The 17694-nt window shown below is 39.6% G+C and overlaps 3 protein-coding genes and 1 long non-coding RNA gene across 5 annotated transcripts; 3 read left to right on the top strand and 1 right to left on the bottom strand.

Moving 5' to 3' along the window:
- The first annotated feature begins 1677 nt into the window (after positions 1–1677).
- On the top strand, positions 1678–7060 carry LOC137878862 (cyclic AMP-responsive element-binding protein 1-like). Of its 2 annotated transcripts, none has more exons than XM_068719316.1 (8): positions 1678–1814; positions 2740–2834; positions 2917–3063; positions 3479–3579; positions 3753–3889; positions 4284–4460; positions 4565–4718; positions 4813–7060. In XM_068719316.1, the coding sequence occupies exons 2-8, from the start codon at positions 2748–2750 to the stop codon at positions 4955–4957; spliced, it is 948 nt and encodes a 315-aa protein (XP_068575417.1). In that variant the 5' UTR covers positions 1678–1814; positions 2740–2747; the 3' UTR covers positions 4958–7060. The 2 variants fall into 2 exon arrangements, with proteins under 2 accessions (XP_068575417.1, XP_068575418.1); XM_068719317.1 differs by lacking the exon at positions 1678–1814 and adding an exon at positions 1828–1976.
- On the bottom strand, positions 7042–8379 carry mettl21a (methyltransferase 21A, HSPA lysine). Its single transcript, XM_068719318.1, has 3 exons — positions 8065–8379; positions 7864–7975; positions 7042–7563 (listed from the first exon to the last, which is right to left on the bottom strand). Exons 1-3 carry the CDS (start codon positions 8209–8211, stop codon positions 7166–7168), a joined length of 657 nt encoding a protein of 218 aa, XP_068575419.1. The 5' UTR covers positions 8212–8379; the 3' UTR covers positions 7042–7165.
- Positions 8380–8899: 520 nt separating this feature from the next.
- LOC137878864 (small integral membrane protein 11-like) lies at positions 8900–10616 on the top strand. The gene is made up of 3 exons (XM_068719320.1): positions 8900–9006; positions 9795–10010; positions 10167–10616. The coding sequence occupies exons 1-2, from the start codon at positions 8992–8994 to the stop codon at positions 9981–9983; spliced, it is 204 nt and encodes a 67-aa protein (XP_068575421.1). The 5' UTR covers positions 8900–8991; the 3' UTR covers positions 9984–10010; positions 10167–10616.
- Positions 10617–11300: 684 nt separating this feature from the next.
- Positions 11301–15061, top strand: LOC137879040 (uncharacterized). The gene is made up of 4 exons (XR_011103693.1): positions 11301–11387; positions 12002–12059; positions 12222–12293; positions 14137–15061. It is a non-coding gene; the product is annotated as an uncharacterized lncRNA (long non-coding RNA).
- The last annotated feature ends 2633 nt before the right edge of the window (positions 15062–17694 follow it).

A 17694-nucleotide genomic window follows, 5' to 3' on the forward strand; every position in this document is an offset into this window, starting at 1 on the left:
TTATAACAACATGCTCACAGATTGTAGACTAATTTTCACAGAAACACTGCAAACAATCTGTATGTGCACAGCTTGCATAGCCAAGTCCACATTCAGTGATAACTAATGAAACCGCTCCCCTGCAGGCTAATTATGGTTTGCTGAGGCTATCCTCTGGCAGTCATTATTGAGGGAAATCAATGTCCAATCAGGTTATTGACTTAGACTTTGGAACAGATAAGACGGCTGGTTTGTGACATATATTTATGATATTTCAGATGAGTTTAAATGATGAATAGGTGGCTGCACGATTCATTACCAGCACTTCACTTTGAACAGAAAAGTACTCAATTTAAGAGTGTTGTTGCAAAATAGAGCCCGTTTTTATGGTAAAGGACACAAGATTGGTTAGGTCAGCAGTGAATATGTTGCACCACTAGTGTAGTCAATCACTCCATAGGTGAAGATGGGTATGTTTGACATATGTGTGTGTGTGTGTGTGTGTGTGTGTGTGTGTGTGTGTGTGTGTGTTTTAAGAGGCCTCCGAAATGACCTCGCACATGGAGATGATGGTCGTAAATTGGTCTGAAGTCTCATTTTCCCCGCAGGATTTTGACCAGCTGCCACAGCTTAGAACCCATTTCAGTCCTACAGCACCAGTCCTGACACACACCTAGTGACACAGTTAATGAGCAAGTTTTAAGGCTAAATTAGACGACCAAGGAGAAGTAAATGTAATGTGAATCACGAGGATAGTACATAATAAGTGATACAGGGCCTTAGCCCACTGGTTTCTTATTAAAATCACAATATGGTTTGGTGATACGAAGCCAGTATCACAGTTAAGACCAATCTAATTCACAGATAAGTGATCGTATCACGCTGGGAGAAAAGAAACATGTCATGGAGCAGTGCTCATAGTGGGGAAAATAAAGAAGGGTTTTGCTGCCACCATGTGGATCATAAGAGCAATGCAGTCTGTGCATTTCAAACCGTCTCAACAATGTGCCTGATGTTTGCTGAAAATTTAAATAAAAAAATCTAACATTTGATTTACAACACATTAAACCATCAGAGAACCATGACACGTTCTGCTGTAAGAACATGTTATCACAGTGATGATGGGAAACATTGCAAGAAAAATGTATAGAATAAAAATTCTAGGTTTGGTATTATTTTAGATGCACATAGCATGATTAGCAGCGTTTTTTTAAAGCATACGTGTGTTAGAATTGTAATTAATATTTTATATGAGGAAGTCAATTTGCACACAAAAAATAATTAAATTATTTTAAAATCATTGTCTATTTTAACATATTTAAAACTAACAGAACTTTTTATTAACTATATTATTCATTCATTCATTGTTATTCTTATCATTACTATTATTATTATTATTACTATTGTTATTATTATTACTATTGTAATTATTATTATTATTATTATTATTATTATTATTATTATTATTATTATTATTACTAAGTTACTATTTAGATAAATGGAGCTGTCCACTATTTGGATTTTAACAGATTTATGGTTTTACATTTTGGCGCATGCTCAGATGTGTTCGAGGATCTCGAGCCCTTTGTTCGGCTATCTCCGTGGTTTTCGACCGTTAACTCGGCAGCCTTCGTCATCTTCCGGCCTTCTCCGTGTCCACTCGGGTTCTGTCGATAGAGCTGATTTTTTCGCTGTCGTCGTCTCCCTCGTCCTCCTCTCCGTGTTGTTGTTCTCGGTGACGCGACGGAGGTGTAGCCTGACGCGGTCTCTTACGTGTCGGTCTGAATAAAAGTGGAGCTCCGTAGACCCGGGAGTGACGAAGCGAGTCTGTGTTGGTAAGAGGATACGCATCCGATGTTTGCTAAACAGATAGATGGCTGCCCAAGAGAAGTTATTCGAGCCTAATATCCGCACAAAGCCAACAAAGAGATCATGGCGGCGGTGTTGCAGAGGCTCTCAAAATGAGTCAGTCTCTGCAAGGCACTACTGAGACATAGGTATTAATATGGGAGTGGGCTTGAATGTTTGTTTTTCTTTTAATAAACTTGCCTAGAAATACGTCACAGAAGCAATTGCTTATGTAAAGTTAATTCATGTTAAATTAAGGTGAAATTGAGCCAACAAATCAGTGAAAGTGGGAGAACAATCCCTAGTTACAAACATAACTGGTATACAATGCATGCAGACATTTCCCTCCATGCAGGCTCACAGCTAACAACTTATACCGTTATTAGTTATGCAATGTTTTATTAGTTTGGACAGTTTTATTAGCGCCATGCTACTAGACGAGCTGTTTAAAAAGCAGAAAAAAAACGAGTTGAAATAGAGATTGAGAGATGTTAAATAAATGGCGGCTAAATGTGTTCAATGCATTCAATGCATTTCTCCCGAGCTAGCTTGTTAGCATGTTAACGGAATCAATGGAGCTCATACTGCTGAAGCTAGCTAGCTACGTGCTAACTGTAGCTCCTTGCTAGCCATGGAGTTAGCTTTAGCCTCCGGCGTTTATGAGCAGAGTTAAAATATTGCAGAACATTTTGAATCGGTACATTAACGTTATGTGTTTGACTTAAATATATCATGTGCTACAAATTAATTGTATGCTAGCATGTTAAGCTATGCCACACCCTCCTTCTGAACTGTGGATAATGCACAACCTCCAGAGAGTGTTTGCTGCACACCATACAAACCACTTGATCACAGTTCTATTTCAAGCATGATGGTGCATATCCAAATAAGGAGTCTCTTAACTTTTTGCAGATTTTTAAATGACAATGGAGGCTGGTGCAGACACACAGCAAAGTGGTGAAACAGTTGTCTCGGAGTCTGAGGCACAGCACATCACCCTGACCCAGGTAAAACCTTATCGTCACGAGTACTTGCTCCTGCTGAGAAACCGTTCACAACTTCATTAAGACATGTGTGTGATGGTTACAGGCCTCCATAGCAGCAGGCCAGCTGACCACCGGTGGTTCCACTGTCACACTAGTGCAGTTACCTAATGGTCAGACAGTCCAAGTGCATGGGGTGATCCAAGCTGCTCAGCCCTCTGTTATCCAGTCCCCACAAGTCCAGACAGTACAGGTGAGGGGACTATATCCTATACTATATCCCTTTTTTGGCTTTGTTGTCTAAATAATAATCAATAATAATATTATAATAATAACAATCTTCCAGAACGTTGTAATACTAGCTAAAACTTTTTCTATTTTCTCATTTTGGTAAATTATATCCTTCACTTATGGATCCACCTTCATTGCTACATATTATTGTCCATCATGTTAGTGTTTTATACACATGTCTTATTTCTGTCATGTCAAACATTTGGCCCGTCCCACATGGGATTAGAAGACACCACTTCATTTCATACGTCTTCTGTTCTTTCATATACAAAGCATGTGGGGTAAAGAAAACAGATCAGAGAACAACAACAAAATGGATTTTCTTTGTTGAGTCAGCTGTTGATATTTAGAGTATAATGACTTTTGTTCACTTGCAGATTTCAACTGTTGCTGAGAGTGAGGACTCTCAGGAGTCGGTAGACAGTGTGACAGATTGTCAGAAGAGGCGAGAGATCCTGTCCAGACGACCCTCTTATAGGTCTGTGTAACGTCTTATCACCGATTCATTTATTGCTTTGATGTGTTTTGACACTGTTGCATGTCGATGGCTCTTTAAGGAACTAAGCAGGTGCAGTGTAGCTTGCTAAACATCATGTGCTGCAGTCTAAACTTTTCTGAAATTTCTCCGCGATTTTGTTTTTTCATTTCCAGGAAGATCCTGAACGATTTATCGTCGGACGTTCCAGCGGTGCCTCGAATTGAGGAAGAAAAGTCAGAAGACGACGCCCCCGCCATCACCACAGTCACCATGCCCACTCCCATCTATCAGACCAGTAGTGGCCAGTACAGTGAGTACTTTTAAATACTGCGATACAGGAAGCTTGTGGTGTGTGTTGCAACACGCAGGATATCCTGAAGTCAAGCGATGCCCTTTTGCTCTTTGCAGTAGTGGTGTGTTGCTGCTTCATTTAGAGGCAGTTAAAAGCAAAGTCTCTGTATAATGCTAAGCCAATATTATTTCATTGGTTTATGTCACACCAAGGAATGAGTATCTGGTAACAATTGCAGTTAGTTCTGCTTGTCAGTGTGTGCATTGACCTGTTTGGATGAGATCATGTCTGCTAGGAAGCAGAGTTTGACTTGGACACATAGTAAAGGTACAGTGTGTGACTTATGCATTGGATTTAGAGAACACCACTTATGCTCATTCGAGACTAATTCAAACATACTGTCTCTCTGCAGTTGCCATTACCCAGGGTGGGGCCATCCAGCTCGCCAATAACGGCACAGATGGAGTGCAGGGCCTGCAGACGCTCACCATGGCCAACGCGGGCCAGGGTGGTGCCACCATCCTGCAGTACGCCCAGACCACCGACGGGCAGCAGATCCTCGTGCCAAGCAACCAAGTAGTTGTACAAGGTGGGGAAATAATTCAACATAATGTTCTGCTTAAGCATGCTGAATGTGAGGTTCTGTTTCTCTTTATTACAAACGCTGTGTGTTTGTCTGTCTTCGTCTGTCAGCCGCCTCTGGTGATGTCCAGGCCTATCAGATCCGTACAGCCCCCACCAGCGCCATCACTCCTGGGGTGGTCATGGCCACTTCGCCCGCACTGGGCTCCGGAGGAGGCACTGAGGAAGTCACACGCAAAAGGGAGGTCCGACTTATGAAAAACAGGTATGTGGCTGACCGTCTTCTTTTAGGGTTGTTAGCCATGTATGCACGTTTAGACCTTAACCACAGACTCACACGTGGTCTTAATGTCGCACAGGGAGGCAGCCCGCGAGTGTCGCAGGAAGAAGAAGGAGTACGTCAAGTGTCTGGAGAACCGCGTGGCCGTGCTGGAGAACCAGAACAAAACCCTCATCGAGGAACTCAAAGCCCTCAAAGACTTGTACTGCCACAAATCTGAGTAGAAAGGATACCAAACTCCTGCCGGGGGCTCCACAGGTGCCCGTCTGTCCCCATGTACAGAGACTCAGCACAGAGCCATACATCCGGATGCCACTCCCCCCTTTTTCTACTCTTTGGCTTTCTTTTTAAAAACTGTTGAAAAATCTGTAAAAGTGACTCACCAGGAATAGAAGAAAAAAAACTCCCACTTCAGCGGTTATGAAATGGTAATTCTGTTCCCCATGAAAGGGTGACGCAATGCTCAGAACGGATGTGGACGGCACCGCAACCATACAGGGTCCTTGTGGTGAAGTGAAAGAACAGACCGTGAGGCTGCTCTGTTTCCTTTTTCGACGCCACCAAAGGGAAGCGCTCTAGTCACTGGTGCCCGGACAAACTGGGCAACATCACCAGCAACGGGGAGCTGCTCGATCACCATCACCAATGAGGACGGACCTTTTTACAGTTTAATCTCCCCGAGACACTTGGATCATGTGGAGAGGTTTCCTTTGTGTGCATCGTTTGTAATTGTACTTCAGCTATTGCATTAACATCTGTTACTTACTAATGCTTTGAACTGTAGATGGGCTGTGTCATGGACATTTAATCTTTTAGCTGTGTTTTGTTTTATTACGTATTGGATTATCTGCTTGCATAATGCCATTGACCCTTTTTTTTTTTTTTTTTTTTTTTTTTTTTTTTTACACTTTATTTTACTTTGCCTTGATACGACCTGGACAAAAAAAAAAAAGCATACCGTGATGTTGAGTTGTAACTGTGTTTTCATGTTAATTGCAGCTTTAAAGATACATGACAACGACATAAGAAGTCATAATCTCTCAAGTGAAACATTTATGGTCTCAGAACTCCTCCAGTGTTCTGATGCATGTTCCAAGTAACGTTACTAAGGCTCATTGTTTTTGATTTCCACCAGTTTAAACACATTTAAACTGGGATTTTGTTTCCTGCTGATCACCTGAGCTGTTTACCGGTTTAACAGTAAACAGCAGGGCTGTACCGGATCCTTTGAATCTTCATTCAGAACGTCTGTTCATTCTGTTTGAACCTGGTCTGTCTGCACAGTTGCAGATAAAGATTGCTACACTACTAATATCAGTATTTTATTAAGTTCCAGTTTTGGACTGTTTCCAATCTGTGTGAATAGAAAGACAAAACATTCGGTCCCGCAAATCAAACATTTGATTAAAAGCAAACCAAATGTTGCTCAAGCATCAGACTATGGAATGGTTAAGCTACAGAGTTTGTTTAAAAAAAAAAAAGAAGAAAAAAAAAAGATTTTCACTCACATTTTTGTATTATGGATTTTTTTTATCCATTTTATAAATAAATCTGATTAATTCATTGATTCTTTTTGAATGAAGAACAAAAATAATGAGCCTTACTTGTTTTGCAATGAAAGAAATACTTTGTCTCCATATTTTTAGGGACATTTTGGAGACACACGGCCCGTCACTGGAATCATGGATTGCTTGGTATTTTGGTGAATGGAACGTTAAACAGTTTTGTTATTGGGCGGCGGGGGGGGGGGTTGGGTTGGAGTTTGTATTCTGAGATATCAGGATATGTAGTGGAGTCTCCAAATTCCGTTTATAGGATTACAAAGCACTTTCCTTGCACACACAATCCTACCACACCGCACATGGTTTAAAGATATCATGCACCACATACAGGCAACGCCTGCTGTTACAAGGTTACTAAGCAACGGTAATTATTCAGAAAATGTCTGTGGGTGTTTAGTTGCTTATTAATTCTCAAGGCATCATCATGCGTTTAATTAGACGGCGTGTTCAGCGTCAAATCTCACCAAGTACGACTCGAGTTGCACCATTCAAACCCTGCAACAGGATTGTAAAGTGCGACCAAATCTCAAAAGACTTCAGTGAACAAACATATTCGCATCATAGTGGAATGCCATGTTATTTTTAGGGATTCTATATATAGTCATGACAGTATGCTTTTTTTTTTTTTTTTAATGTTTTTCATTAATTTTGTATTCACACTTTCTAAATGTCAGCACCAACTTGTATGATACAGTGCATTGCGTTAGAGCTATTCAAATATTACATTTTTGGCAGCTGTTAATAAATGTGTTTCTGGTAATCTTTGATGTTTGTTAAAACATTTTTATTTGATTCGTATGCAAAAAAAACCCCCCAGTAAATTATTACAACTAAGAAGACAGTAAACTGAATGGTTGGGACACCCAGTCGTCACAAACCCTCTCTGGGGGGCAGTTTACAGGATTTATACACATGGATGTCCCTTTGTTTCTCATAGTAGACCTCTTCGACCCTGAACCGCTGCTTCAGCATGCTCAAGAAGTTTGTATCCCGCTTGTAGCGGATCTTGCAGGCCAGGAACACCACGGTGGTGTCCGAGCACAGGTGCTCCAGAGTCTGCAGCAGCGGCACAAAGGTGTCCTCCAGGTAAACGATGTCTGCCCCCAGCACCAGATCGAATCCCCCGGCCGGGTAACGTTCAAGGCCCTCACCCCAGCTCAGCTCAGACACGACCACGGACCCCTGGGAGTCCGCGGGCAGGTTGGCCTTCACGTTGGCAGAAAGGAAGTCCAGGGCAGGCTCTCTGTCAGTGATGGTCACTTTGGCACCTGGAAAGGTGAAGAATGAATTTGCATGTGGGTGCATGGGGTGACCGTGGCTAAGTGGAGAGCAGGGCCGCCTTTCAATCAGGGTCGGCGGTTCGATCCCCGGCTCCTGCTCTACTAGTCTCATGTCAATGTGTCCTTGAGCAAGACACTTAACCCCAAAATGTCTCCCGTAGCTGCGTCTACGGTGTGTAGATAGATACTGAATTGTAAGTCGCTTTGGATAAAAGCGTCTGCTAAATGACTGTAATGTAATGTAATGTAATGTTACGCGCATGTCTCACAATTGGACAGTGCACTCACCCATCAGCGCTGCAACAATGCCCACCAGTCCAGTGCCAGCTCCCAGTTCAATGACCCCTTTCCCCTTTAACTCCAACTTCCCCATCTCCAGGTACATGCACATGACAACTGCCTGCAAAACAGACACAACAACACACATCCAATCACGTGCGTAATAACGGCAGTCGTAAACGTCGCCACAGGTTTGTCTCGCTTACCTACCGCATCCCACACAACTGCTGCCACCCCGAGCTTCTTCCAGTCCTGGGCGAGGCGGAGGTCGTGGTCGGCGAACCGGAACTGTGCTGATGAATTGTGGAGTTTGGAAAGAGCGGGTAGCGGGTTCTCTACGTACGGAACTAGAGCCATGCTGCGTAATGAGTAGAGAAACTACACTCTGGCATAGCTATGCGCTTATTATTTGACCCGGGTGCTCATGCGCAGTGCGGTTCTTCTTCGTCGAGGATTTAAGGTATTTTACTTTTTTTTTTGTCCGACCCATTACTGCCATCTTCTGGCATGTTCCTCAATGTCCATTGGCAATTTCAGGTCGTTCCATGGTCTATTTTTGGTCTCCAAAATGTACGAATCTTGTTTGATTTTTCTTTACTTTGTACTTTGAGAATGAGTAATTATCTTGAATCAATAATAATATTATTATATTAAATATATATTATTTTTTATTATATAATATACATTTTTATTTTAATCCCAGTGCTAGAACCTTCAAGCAGGTTCTAGTCTGTAACATATACTCCAGTTATGATGCATTCAAGATCAATGGGAGTAACCCGAATACATAACACAATTAAAAAATAAACATTGAATGAATTCAATAATTAAATTTAAAAATAATACAGTTTACGACATCTTTTATACCTGAGCTCATCTTTATCACTGCCAAGTGCATATAAATGAATGCCACACTGATCGATCAACACTCAAAACATTTGAGTCCACACGTTACTTGAATGCAGCACAGGTGACGTCCAACGAAGATCTGCCTTTCGATTGGCCGGTCACTACAAGCCCCGCCTTCTACTTTTCGACTGGCCGGTCACTATAAGCCCCGCCTTCTTCAGAGGAGCTTTAATACCTCTCCGGGCTGTCACGTTAAACGAGAAAACGTCAACACTCCAGACTCCAAAAATGATCAACTGGAAGGTAAATAATCTCAACTGTATTTTTTTATAGATATATTATGTTTTGTTGTTCGCGTAATAGCTGTTGCGCAGTTGGGTCCTCAAGGTTGTCTCAACTAGCTTAATGCTAACATTGCGACAGCGTTATGTGTAACAAACTTCACATTTAGCTAACTACATAATACATAGAAGTTACGGCTAAACAATGTGTGTGACTGTCTTGTTGCCTCTGTTTCCTTCATCTGTGTCTGTTGTGTGAGTAACATGTTTTGAAACTTATCTTACGGTGTCTAAAATTGTCAATTATTTTGAATAAAGTTTTTGCAGCGAAAACTGTGTACATGACTTGTTCCAGGTTTACCCAGAATGCAACATGGTATGCAGCTGCTTCTCTCGTTCACACACCACCTCCTCTGTCACTTCCACCTCCCATTTTGACAGCTGATGAGAGAGAGAGAGAGACACACACACACACACACACACACACACACAGACAGACAGACAGACAGACAGACAGACAGACAGACAGACACAGAGAGAGGCATGCACACAGAGTGACAGAGATCTCCAGGATCCCTGAATGTTCCACAGCTCCCCCCCCCTCTTTTTTTCCATTTCCCATTGAGTTGTCACAAGAAAGTCAACTTCTCAAAAGTGACTCCTTTGCGCCCTGTAATTATTGGTAAAGTAGAAGAAAAACAACCAAGCAGCTGTTTCCTTGACAGAAATGTGCTTTGTGTTTGTGTTGTTTTCTGGAAGCAGAATAATGCAAAGCCCTCCTCAAACATGCAGTATTCTGTCCATCCTCAGGCTTTGGACAATGTCCCCCTCCTCCTGTACATCCTGGCCCTAAAGACGCTGCTGCTGTGTTTGGCATTCGCCGGAGTTAAGATCTACCAAAGTAGGAAAATAGAGGCGGCGCTGAAGAAGGAGCAAGCAGAGAAGAGGAGGCTAGCCCAGCAGACCCAGGAGCTCTTAGACAACAAGAAGGAGAACTGAGCAGAGGAGAGAAGCTGCTGTACAGAGGTACTGCACTGTACCGAGACATAACATATCTGTTCAATAGCAGGTATAGGTATATTAACGCTTAGCACTGCTAGCTGCATGAACACGGACATGTGATATGTAACGTGTATCAGTGGTATTGACAGGTTATTGATTTTCTCACTTACTCTTCTCCAGGGGAACATGTGACTGACCTGAAGAAGGGGCCACCTGCTCCACATATGAGCAAGATGTCGGGTTTACAACAAGAGGACCTTCCTGTGCTTCAGGAAATTGCTTGTAGTTCTGGTATCATTTTGCGGTCGCACTGAAAGCGAGACTGGGGTGAGGAATTTATTAGTCGATTTTAAACAGAAATGAACTCTGTAAATGCTCATACAGCATCCACTTGTCATTTCACAAACACCCACTCCTTTCTGGGGCTCATCTTCTGCCTTGTTTATACTCGTGTCTGTCTATCTCCACATTTGATTAAGCATCACTTTGTACACCGGAATAGTGGATGGTAGTCAGGACTGCTTATTTTTAAGAATACAGCATGGTATTTATTCTGTAATATTCCTTGTAAATTGTGAACCAACTTTGTGTCAAACTTTTGTAATAATATTAAATGATTTGTTCCACATGCTACAATGTTGTTCTGACTTAATTTCCCAGAATTCCTGGGGGTTTCTGTCCTAAATTGAAATGTTTTGTCCAGTAAATTGCTTCTTTGTTTTTAACAAACGCCGTGATAGCGGATTATACTGATACTTTATGTTAGTTACATCCCACCACTGATATCGACCTAAGTATTTAAAAAATTTAAATAAAAAAAATAGGAATGTGTACTTTACGAGCATTTCCATTTTATGCTACTGCATTGTATCTCCTACGGTATGGTAATACATCCATATAAAATACATTTAAGATGTATATTTATGCTGTTTTATTATCAACTTAATTTTTATTTTATTTTTTTTACATGCATGTCTATATTTATTCGTTCCTGGGGTTTTTATTATTTTGATTATTACTAGATTCAATTTATATGTTTATGTATTTATACTTAAGTCATTTTTCGTTCTACATAGTCAAGTTATTTTACAGATTAAGATTTTACACACAAAATAGAGCAATATATATAATACGATGCATTCTTACTTGTAAAACTGAATATTTATAGTTGTTTTGCTACTTTTACTTAAATATAAACCTGAATACGTTTCCTACTGCTCCTAAATGATAGATTTCTGATGATGGGAACCAAAATTCAGCAATGACACTTGACGGCGGAAGAAACTCAGTGACCCCCTTTCCGCCGAGAGCGAGCAGACCGGAAGACAACAAACACAACCCCATGGTCGCGTGCGTTGCTAGCTAGCTTACAGCTGAGTTACGTTAACGTCTGTACAGTTGGTAAGTTCTCTTTTTGGGACGAATAAATAAACGACACGTCGGTCAAATTTAGCCGAATAACTAGAGTCGAGTATTGTAGATTACTGTGAGAAGGAATATGGCGTGTTATATCCACTTTGTTCTAGTTTCTGCTAGTGTTATCGTCAGGTAATCAACGCCACCTGTGGATGAGCTCTTAGCTTACAGGCTCTCTAACGACAAGAGCAATTAATCAACACAATACTCACAATAAGTGTAACGTTTTAGAGTTAAAGAAATTTAAATTATCTTTTTTTTTTATAGTCTTGGATGCCACTATTTCTGTATTTTTTACTTGTTGCTCTACTTCTGTTTATCACAATTTTAATTCGAAGCTCAGATCTTTCATGTATTTAACTTATTCAGGTTCGTATAACATTAATAATACAAAATATAATTGATTTATTTACTTAAATTAAGTGAAAAACATACTTTTATTTTTCCTAAAGGGATCAAACAAACAGAAACGTGAGTTTTTTTTAAGTTTTTGTTTCATACACCAAGGTTGGTTTAAATTTGTGTAACATTGTTCAACTTTAAATTAATGCAACTAAACATTCTGATCGTGTGTTATCATTTTGTGTGTCCTCATGTAGGCGGTTGCAGGTGTTCTGGTGTTCAAACGATTCCTGAGAACTATGAAAGAGTCTTCAGGTTTGTCAAATCCTACGTATCTTTGTGAGTTTATCCGTGAACATTGAGCATGAAAACTGATAAACGGTGTGTTTTAACAATGGTGAAGCAGGCTCTGTTACTGGAGCAGAAAGCTGTGTACTGTTAGTAAATGTTGGTGTTTTCTCTTTGTTTTTGGTCCAGACTGCTGAATGAACAAAGAGACTTGAAGCTCCTGGAGGAGACGACAACTGCAGCGCTTGAAGCAAACATTTGGTAAATATCAAGTCAAATTTTACTAGTTGCTGCTGTTGTTGTAGTAGTGTTCATAGAAATGTCATAGTATAGTATTCCATAACAATAAAATAGCATATTATAATAAAAACATAAAAATGTCATAAAATAGTATGACTTCAAAAATGAATGCTATAGTATTATATTATAATATAAAACATAGTATTGTATGCCATAAAATGTCATAGTATAGAATTCCATAAAACAATAATAATTGAGTATGTTATTAAAATATTATTTTAAAAAACATAGTATAGTATGTATAAAATTCCATAATTTAGTTTTCATAGTATAGTATGACATAAAACAGAGATTATAATAATATCATACCTAAGTATGCAATAAAAAAACAATAATGTAGTTTCATTTTAAAAAAGTTAATAAAATGTCATAGAATAGTATGTCATAAAAAAACTAAATATAGTATCCCGTAAAAAACTCATAATAATATCATAGTATAGTTTGTCATAAAAAAGTCAAAACAATATCATAGTATAGTTTGACATAAAAATATAGTATTGTAAGCCATAAATGGTCATAGTATAGTATTTAAAAAAAGTCATAGTATGATGCAAAAATGTCATAAAAATATTATAGTATGCCATAAAATAAGTCATATTATAGTATAATGAAAAGTCATAGTATAGTATAATGAAAAGTCATAGTATAGTATGTCATGAAAAGTCAAAGAAAATTATCGTATAGTGTGTCATAACAAAGTCTAGTATATTATGTCATAAAATGTTATAATAATATCTAGATATGTAATGTGATTGTAAAAAATAATAATGTAGTTTTGTAATATATTTTTTTAAATCATAGTATATGTCAAAGGTTTTAGTTTAGTATTCTATAAAAGAGGCATAAAAATGTCACGTGTTACATTTCATAGTAATGTCATACAAATACCATAGTATAGTATGCAATACAAATATTAATATTAATATTAATTCAAAATATCCGAAAAAAGTATCTATAAAATGTCAGAGTTAATATATCATCAGAAATATTATTGTTTGTTATAAAAAATCATAGTATAGTATGTCATAAATAAGTCATAAAAATATCATAGTATAGTCTGTCATAAAAATCATAGTATAGTGTGTCATAAAATAAGTCATAGTATGTCATAAAATATCATAGTATAGTATGTCATAAAAAGTCATACAAATATCGTATCGTATGTCATAAAAAAGTCATAAAAAAATCATAGTATATTATGTCATAAAATAAGTCATACAAATGACTTATAGTATAGTATAGTATGTCGTAAAAAATCATAGTATAGTATGTTTTAATATATGATATGGTATGTAATGTAAGAGTAAAAAAATAATAATGTAGTTTTGCTAAACTTTTAGAAATATTTTCTGAAAAATATATATTTTTTTAATCATAGTATGTCAAAAGTTTTAGTTTAGTATTATTCTATAAAAGAGCCATACATATGTCACGTGTCAAATTTCATAGTAATGTCGTACAAATAGTATAGTACGCAATACAAATATTAATAAAATATCATTCAAAATATCCTAAAAAAGTATTTCATATCAAAGTATAATTTGTAAAAAAAATGTCATAGTTTAGTAAATCATTAAACATATTAGTGTTTGTTATAAAAATGTCATTTAGTAGTATAATACAGTTCAAAGTATTTTCAAAAGTCACAGTATAGTTTGTCATATAAATGTACTAATATAGTTTGCACTCAGTCATCAAAATGTTGATAACCTCTGTTGTATTTATTGTTATTGTTGCAGTAGTAGTAATAATTCCTGTATGTGATGCATGTTCTAACGTTGTCCTTCTCTTCTTCTCTCTCCAGATGAGTGCAGACTTTCCAGACCAGACCTGAGGACGACGGGGTTTCTTCTCTTCATCCACGTCTTCTTCTGCTGCTCTGCGGTTACTCTGAGATCTAACTTATGAGAGTGGGGGGTGGTTTGAAAGTTGAAAATTTGCTGTGCAGCTAATTTTTTTAATAAAAAAATTTCCATAACCATCTCCGTTCATTCTTCCAAAAACCCAGGAGGAGACGGACGTCTCGACCCCTGGGGCAGTGGACATTGATGTCCTCACATAGGTGAGGAGCGAACCCGGGTCGACGCCATCCTAACCGGGTACTACGTTTCCACGCCACCATGTCACTCACACTTTGACCTTTTCTCTTGGTATATTTGTCTTCGTCCTTTGGCTGTTGGACCTCAAAAGTTACTGCACCGCATAAGAATTGAACCCATAACCTCCTGTCTCCTAAGCAGTCATCTATCACCTCGAGCCATCTCATCTGATACTCATGTCTGTGTCATTGCATATTTGTGTCCTCTGTTTTGACTGGTTGACCTTAAAAGTCACTGCACCACACAGGGATCGAACCCATAACTTCTGGTCTCCGAACCAGTCGTCCATCATCCTGAGCTATCTGATTGGTCCTTCTGCTGAGACTTTTGGAACTTATTCACCTACTTTATGGTGTCACACTTCAAAATGTAAAGCATTACTGAAGGTACAAACTCATAACCTCCAGTCACTCATAACCCAGCCTCACTTATGTCAAGTCGTACATCTTCATAGAATGTTTGACTTCCTCATCTTGGGTGTTGGGCATTAAAATTAACCTCACCACAGGATTGAGCCCACAACCTCCAGACTCCTGATCAGGCCTCTATCACACTGAGCCATCAGATTTGACAGGCTGACCTGCTGCAGCGTCACACATTGTTCTGCAAAAATAAACTGTCACTCTTCTCTATAAAGCTTCTTCACTTTTGTTGTTAATGTTTCAAATGTGTGGAGGAAACAGACTGGACCTTCCTGAAACACAGTTAGGGTTTGATCCTTTCACCTCATGTTGTCACGCATCACTTTCACTCAAAAATCACTGCTCCTCACGAGGAGCGAGCTCATGAACTCAGGACTTCAGAGCAGTCTGCTAACTGACTGAGCTATTCAGTCACACTGTCTTCACTCAGCTCTTAAACACAGAAACCTCTGGAAAAAAAATAACATTTAAGCTACTTTACAAGAATGACAGATTGTTCTGCAGATTCACAAATAAAACATTAGATCACATTATGAATCACGTTCAGCTCTGGTGTCTCTAATCGGTCGTGGAAACAGACCGACTTTCCTGAACCAGAGTTTGGATTTGATCCCTTCTCGCCAGAATGTCACACGTCACTCAATGTCAGCTGCTTATCTCAGTGAGCTATCCCTGAAGCTCGGGGCCCGCTCATTTGTTCTGGGATTTGTTCTTCACACGGTGGGCCTTGACCAAATTCCATGCCGCAAGTCGAGAGCTTTTACTCATGAGAAAAACAGAAATTTCTACCGCTTGACCATCTATGACGTTTTAGTAACCCTAACCCTAACCCTAACTAAGTTTATATATAGTTTACTTAGTTAGGGTTAGGGTTAGGGTTAGGGTTACTAAAACGTCATAGATGGTCAAGCGGTAGAAATTTCTGGTTTTCTCATGAGTAAAAGCTCTCGACTCGCGGCATGGAATTTGCTCGAGGCCCACCGCGTGAAGAACAAATCCAATAAAAAAATTTACAGGCCTCAAGCTTCAGGGATAGCTCACTGAGATAAGCAGCTGACAGTGAGTGACACTTGGCATCCTGACGAGAAGGTATCAAATCCAAGCTGTGGTCTTTTTCCACGGTCAATTAGAGACACCAGAGCTGAACGTGATTCATAATGTGGTCTGGTGTTTTATTTGTGAATCTGCAGAACAATCTCTCATTCTTGTAAAGTAGCTTAAATGTTATTTTTTCCAGAGGTTTTCTTCATCTTGGGTGTTGGGCATTAAAAATAACCTCACCACAGAATGGAACCCACAACCTCCAGACTCCTGATCAGTCCTCTATCACACTGAGCTATCAGATCTGACAGGCTGACCTGCTGCAGCGTCACACATTGTTCTGTAAAAATAAACTGTCACCATTCTCTATAAAGCTCCTTCACTTTTGTTGTTAGTGTTTCAAATGTGTGGAGGAAACAGACTGGACCTTCCTGAAACACAGTTAGGGTTTGATCCTTTCACCTCATGTTGTCACGCATCACTTGTGTCAGCACTTTCACTCAAAAATCACTGCTCCTCACAAGGAGCGAGCTCATGAACTCAGGTCTTCAGAGCAGTCTGCTAACTGACTGAGCTATTCAGTCACACTGTCTTCACTCAGCTCTTAAACACAGAAAACCTCTGGAAAAAAAATAACATTTAAGCTACTTTACAAGAATGAGAGATTGTTCTGCACATTTCAGATTCACAAATAAAACACCAGATCACATTATGAATCACGTTTAGCTCTGGTGTCTCTAATCGGCCGTGGAAACAGACGGACCTTCCTGAACCAGAGTTTGGATTTGATCACTTCTCCTCTGGATGCCACGCGTCGCTCACTGTCAGCTGCTTATCTCAGTGAGCTATCCCTGAAGCTCGAGGCCCGATCATTTGTTCTGGGATTTGTTCTTCACACAGCGGGCCTCGAACAAATTCCATGCCGCGAGTCGAGAGCTTTTACTCATGAGAAAAACAGAAATTTCTACCGCTTGACCATCTATGACATTTATATAACCCTAACCCTAACCCTAACCCTAACCCTAACCCTAACTAAGTTTATATATAGTTTACTTAGTTAGGGTTAGGGTTAGGGTTACTAAAACGTCATAGATGGTCAAGCGGTAAGAATTTCAGTTTTTCTCATGAGTAAAAGCTCTCGACTCGCGGCATGGAATTTGCTCGAGGCCCGCCGTGTGAAGAACAAATCCCAGAACAAATGGACGGGCCCCGAGCTTCATGGATAGCTCACTGAGATAAGCAGCTGACAGTGAGCCATGCGCGTCATTCTAACGAGAAGGGATCAAATCCAAACTCTCGTTCAGGAAGGTCCGGTCCAATTAGAGATTCCAGAGCTGAACATGATTCATAATGTGATCTGGTGTTTTATTTGTGAATCTGAAATGTGCAGAACAATCTCTCATTCTTGTAAAGTAGCTTAAATGTTATTTTTTTCCAGAGGTTTTCTGTGTTTAAGAGCTGAGTGAAGACAGTGTGACTGAATAGCTCAGTCAGTTAGCAGACTGCTTTGAAGTCCTGAATTCGTGAGCTCGCTCCTCGTGAGGAGCAGTGATTTTTGAGTGAAAGTGATGCGTGACAACATGAGGTGAAAGGATCAAACCCTAACTGTGTTTCAGGAAGGTCCAGTCTGTTTCCTCCACACATTTGAAACACTAACAACAAAAGTGAAGGAGCTTTATAGAGAAGAGTGACAGTTTATTTTTGCAGAACAACGTGTGACGCTGCAGCCAGTTAGCCTGTCAGATCTGATGGCTCAGTGTGATAAAGGACTGATCAGGAGTCTGGAGGTTGAGGGTTCCA

This window comes from Cebidichthys violaceus, unplaced genomic scaffold, assembly GCF_023349555.1.
Source record: "Cebidichthys violaceus isolate CVI_PGR_0920_01 unplaced genomic scaffold, fCebVio1.0.p SCAF_24, whole genome shotgun sequence".
Taxonomy (NCBI): domain Eukaryota; kingdom Metazoa; phylum Chordata; class Actinopteri; order Perciformes; family Stichaeidae; genus Cebidichthys; species Cebidichthys violaceus.

Excerpts from the sequence above, each read along its gene's own strand:
- LOC137878862 (XM_068719316.1), top strand. The coding sequence starts at position 2,748 with ATGACAATGGAGGCTGGTGCAGACACACAGCAAAGTGGTGAAACAGTT. Across the intron at positions 3,064-3,478 it reads CACAAGTCCAGACAGTACAG|ATTTCAACTGTTGCTGAGAG; the intron begins GTGAGGGGACTA and ends GTTCACTTGCAG. Across the intron at positions 3,580-3,752 it reads TCCAGACGACCCTCTTATAG|GAAGATCCTGAACGATTTAT; the intron begins GTCTGTGTAACG and ends TTTCATTTCCAG.
- mettl21a (XM_068719318.1), bottom strand. The coding sequence starts at position 8,211 with ATGGCTCTAGTTCCGTACGTAGAGAACCCGCTACCCGCTCTTTCCAAA. Across the intron at positions 7,976-8,064 it reads CAGCAGTTGTGTGGGATGCG|GCAGTTGTCATGTGCATGTA; the intron begins GTAGGTAAGCGA and ends TCTGTTTTGCAG. Across the intron at positions 7,564-7,863 it reads CATTGTTGCAGCGCTGATGG|GTGCCAAAGTGACCATCACT; the intron begins GTGAGTGCACTG and ends TCACCTTTCCAG.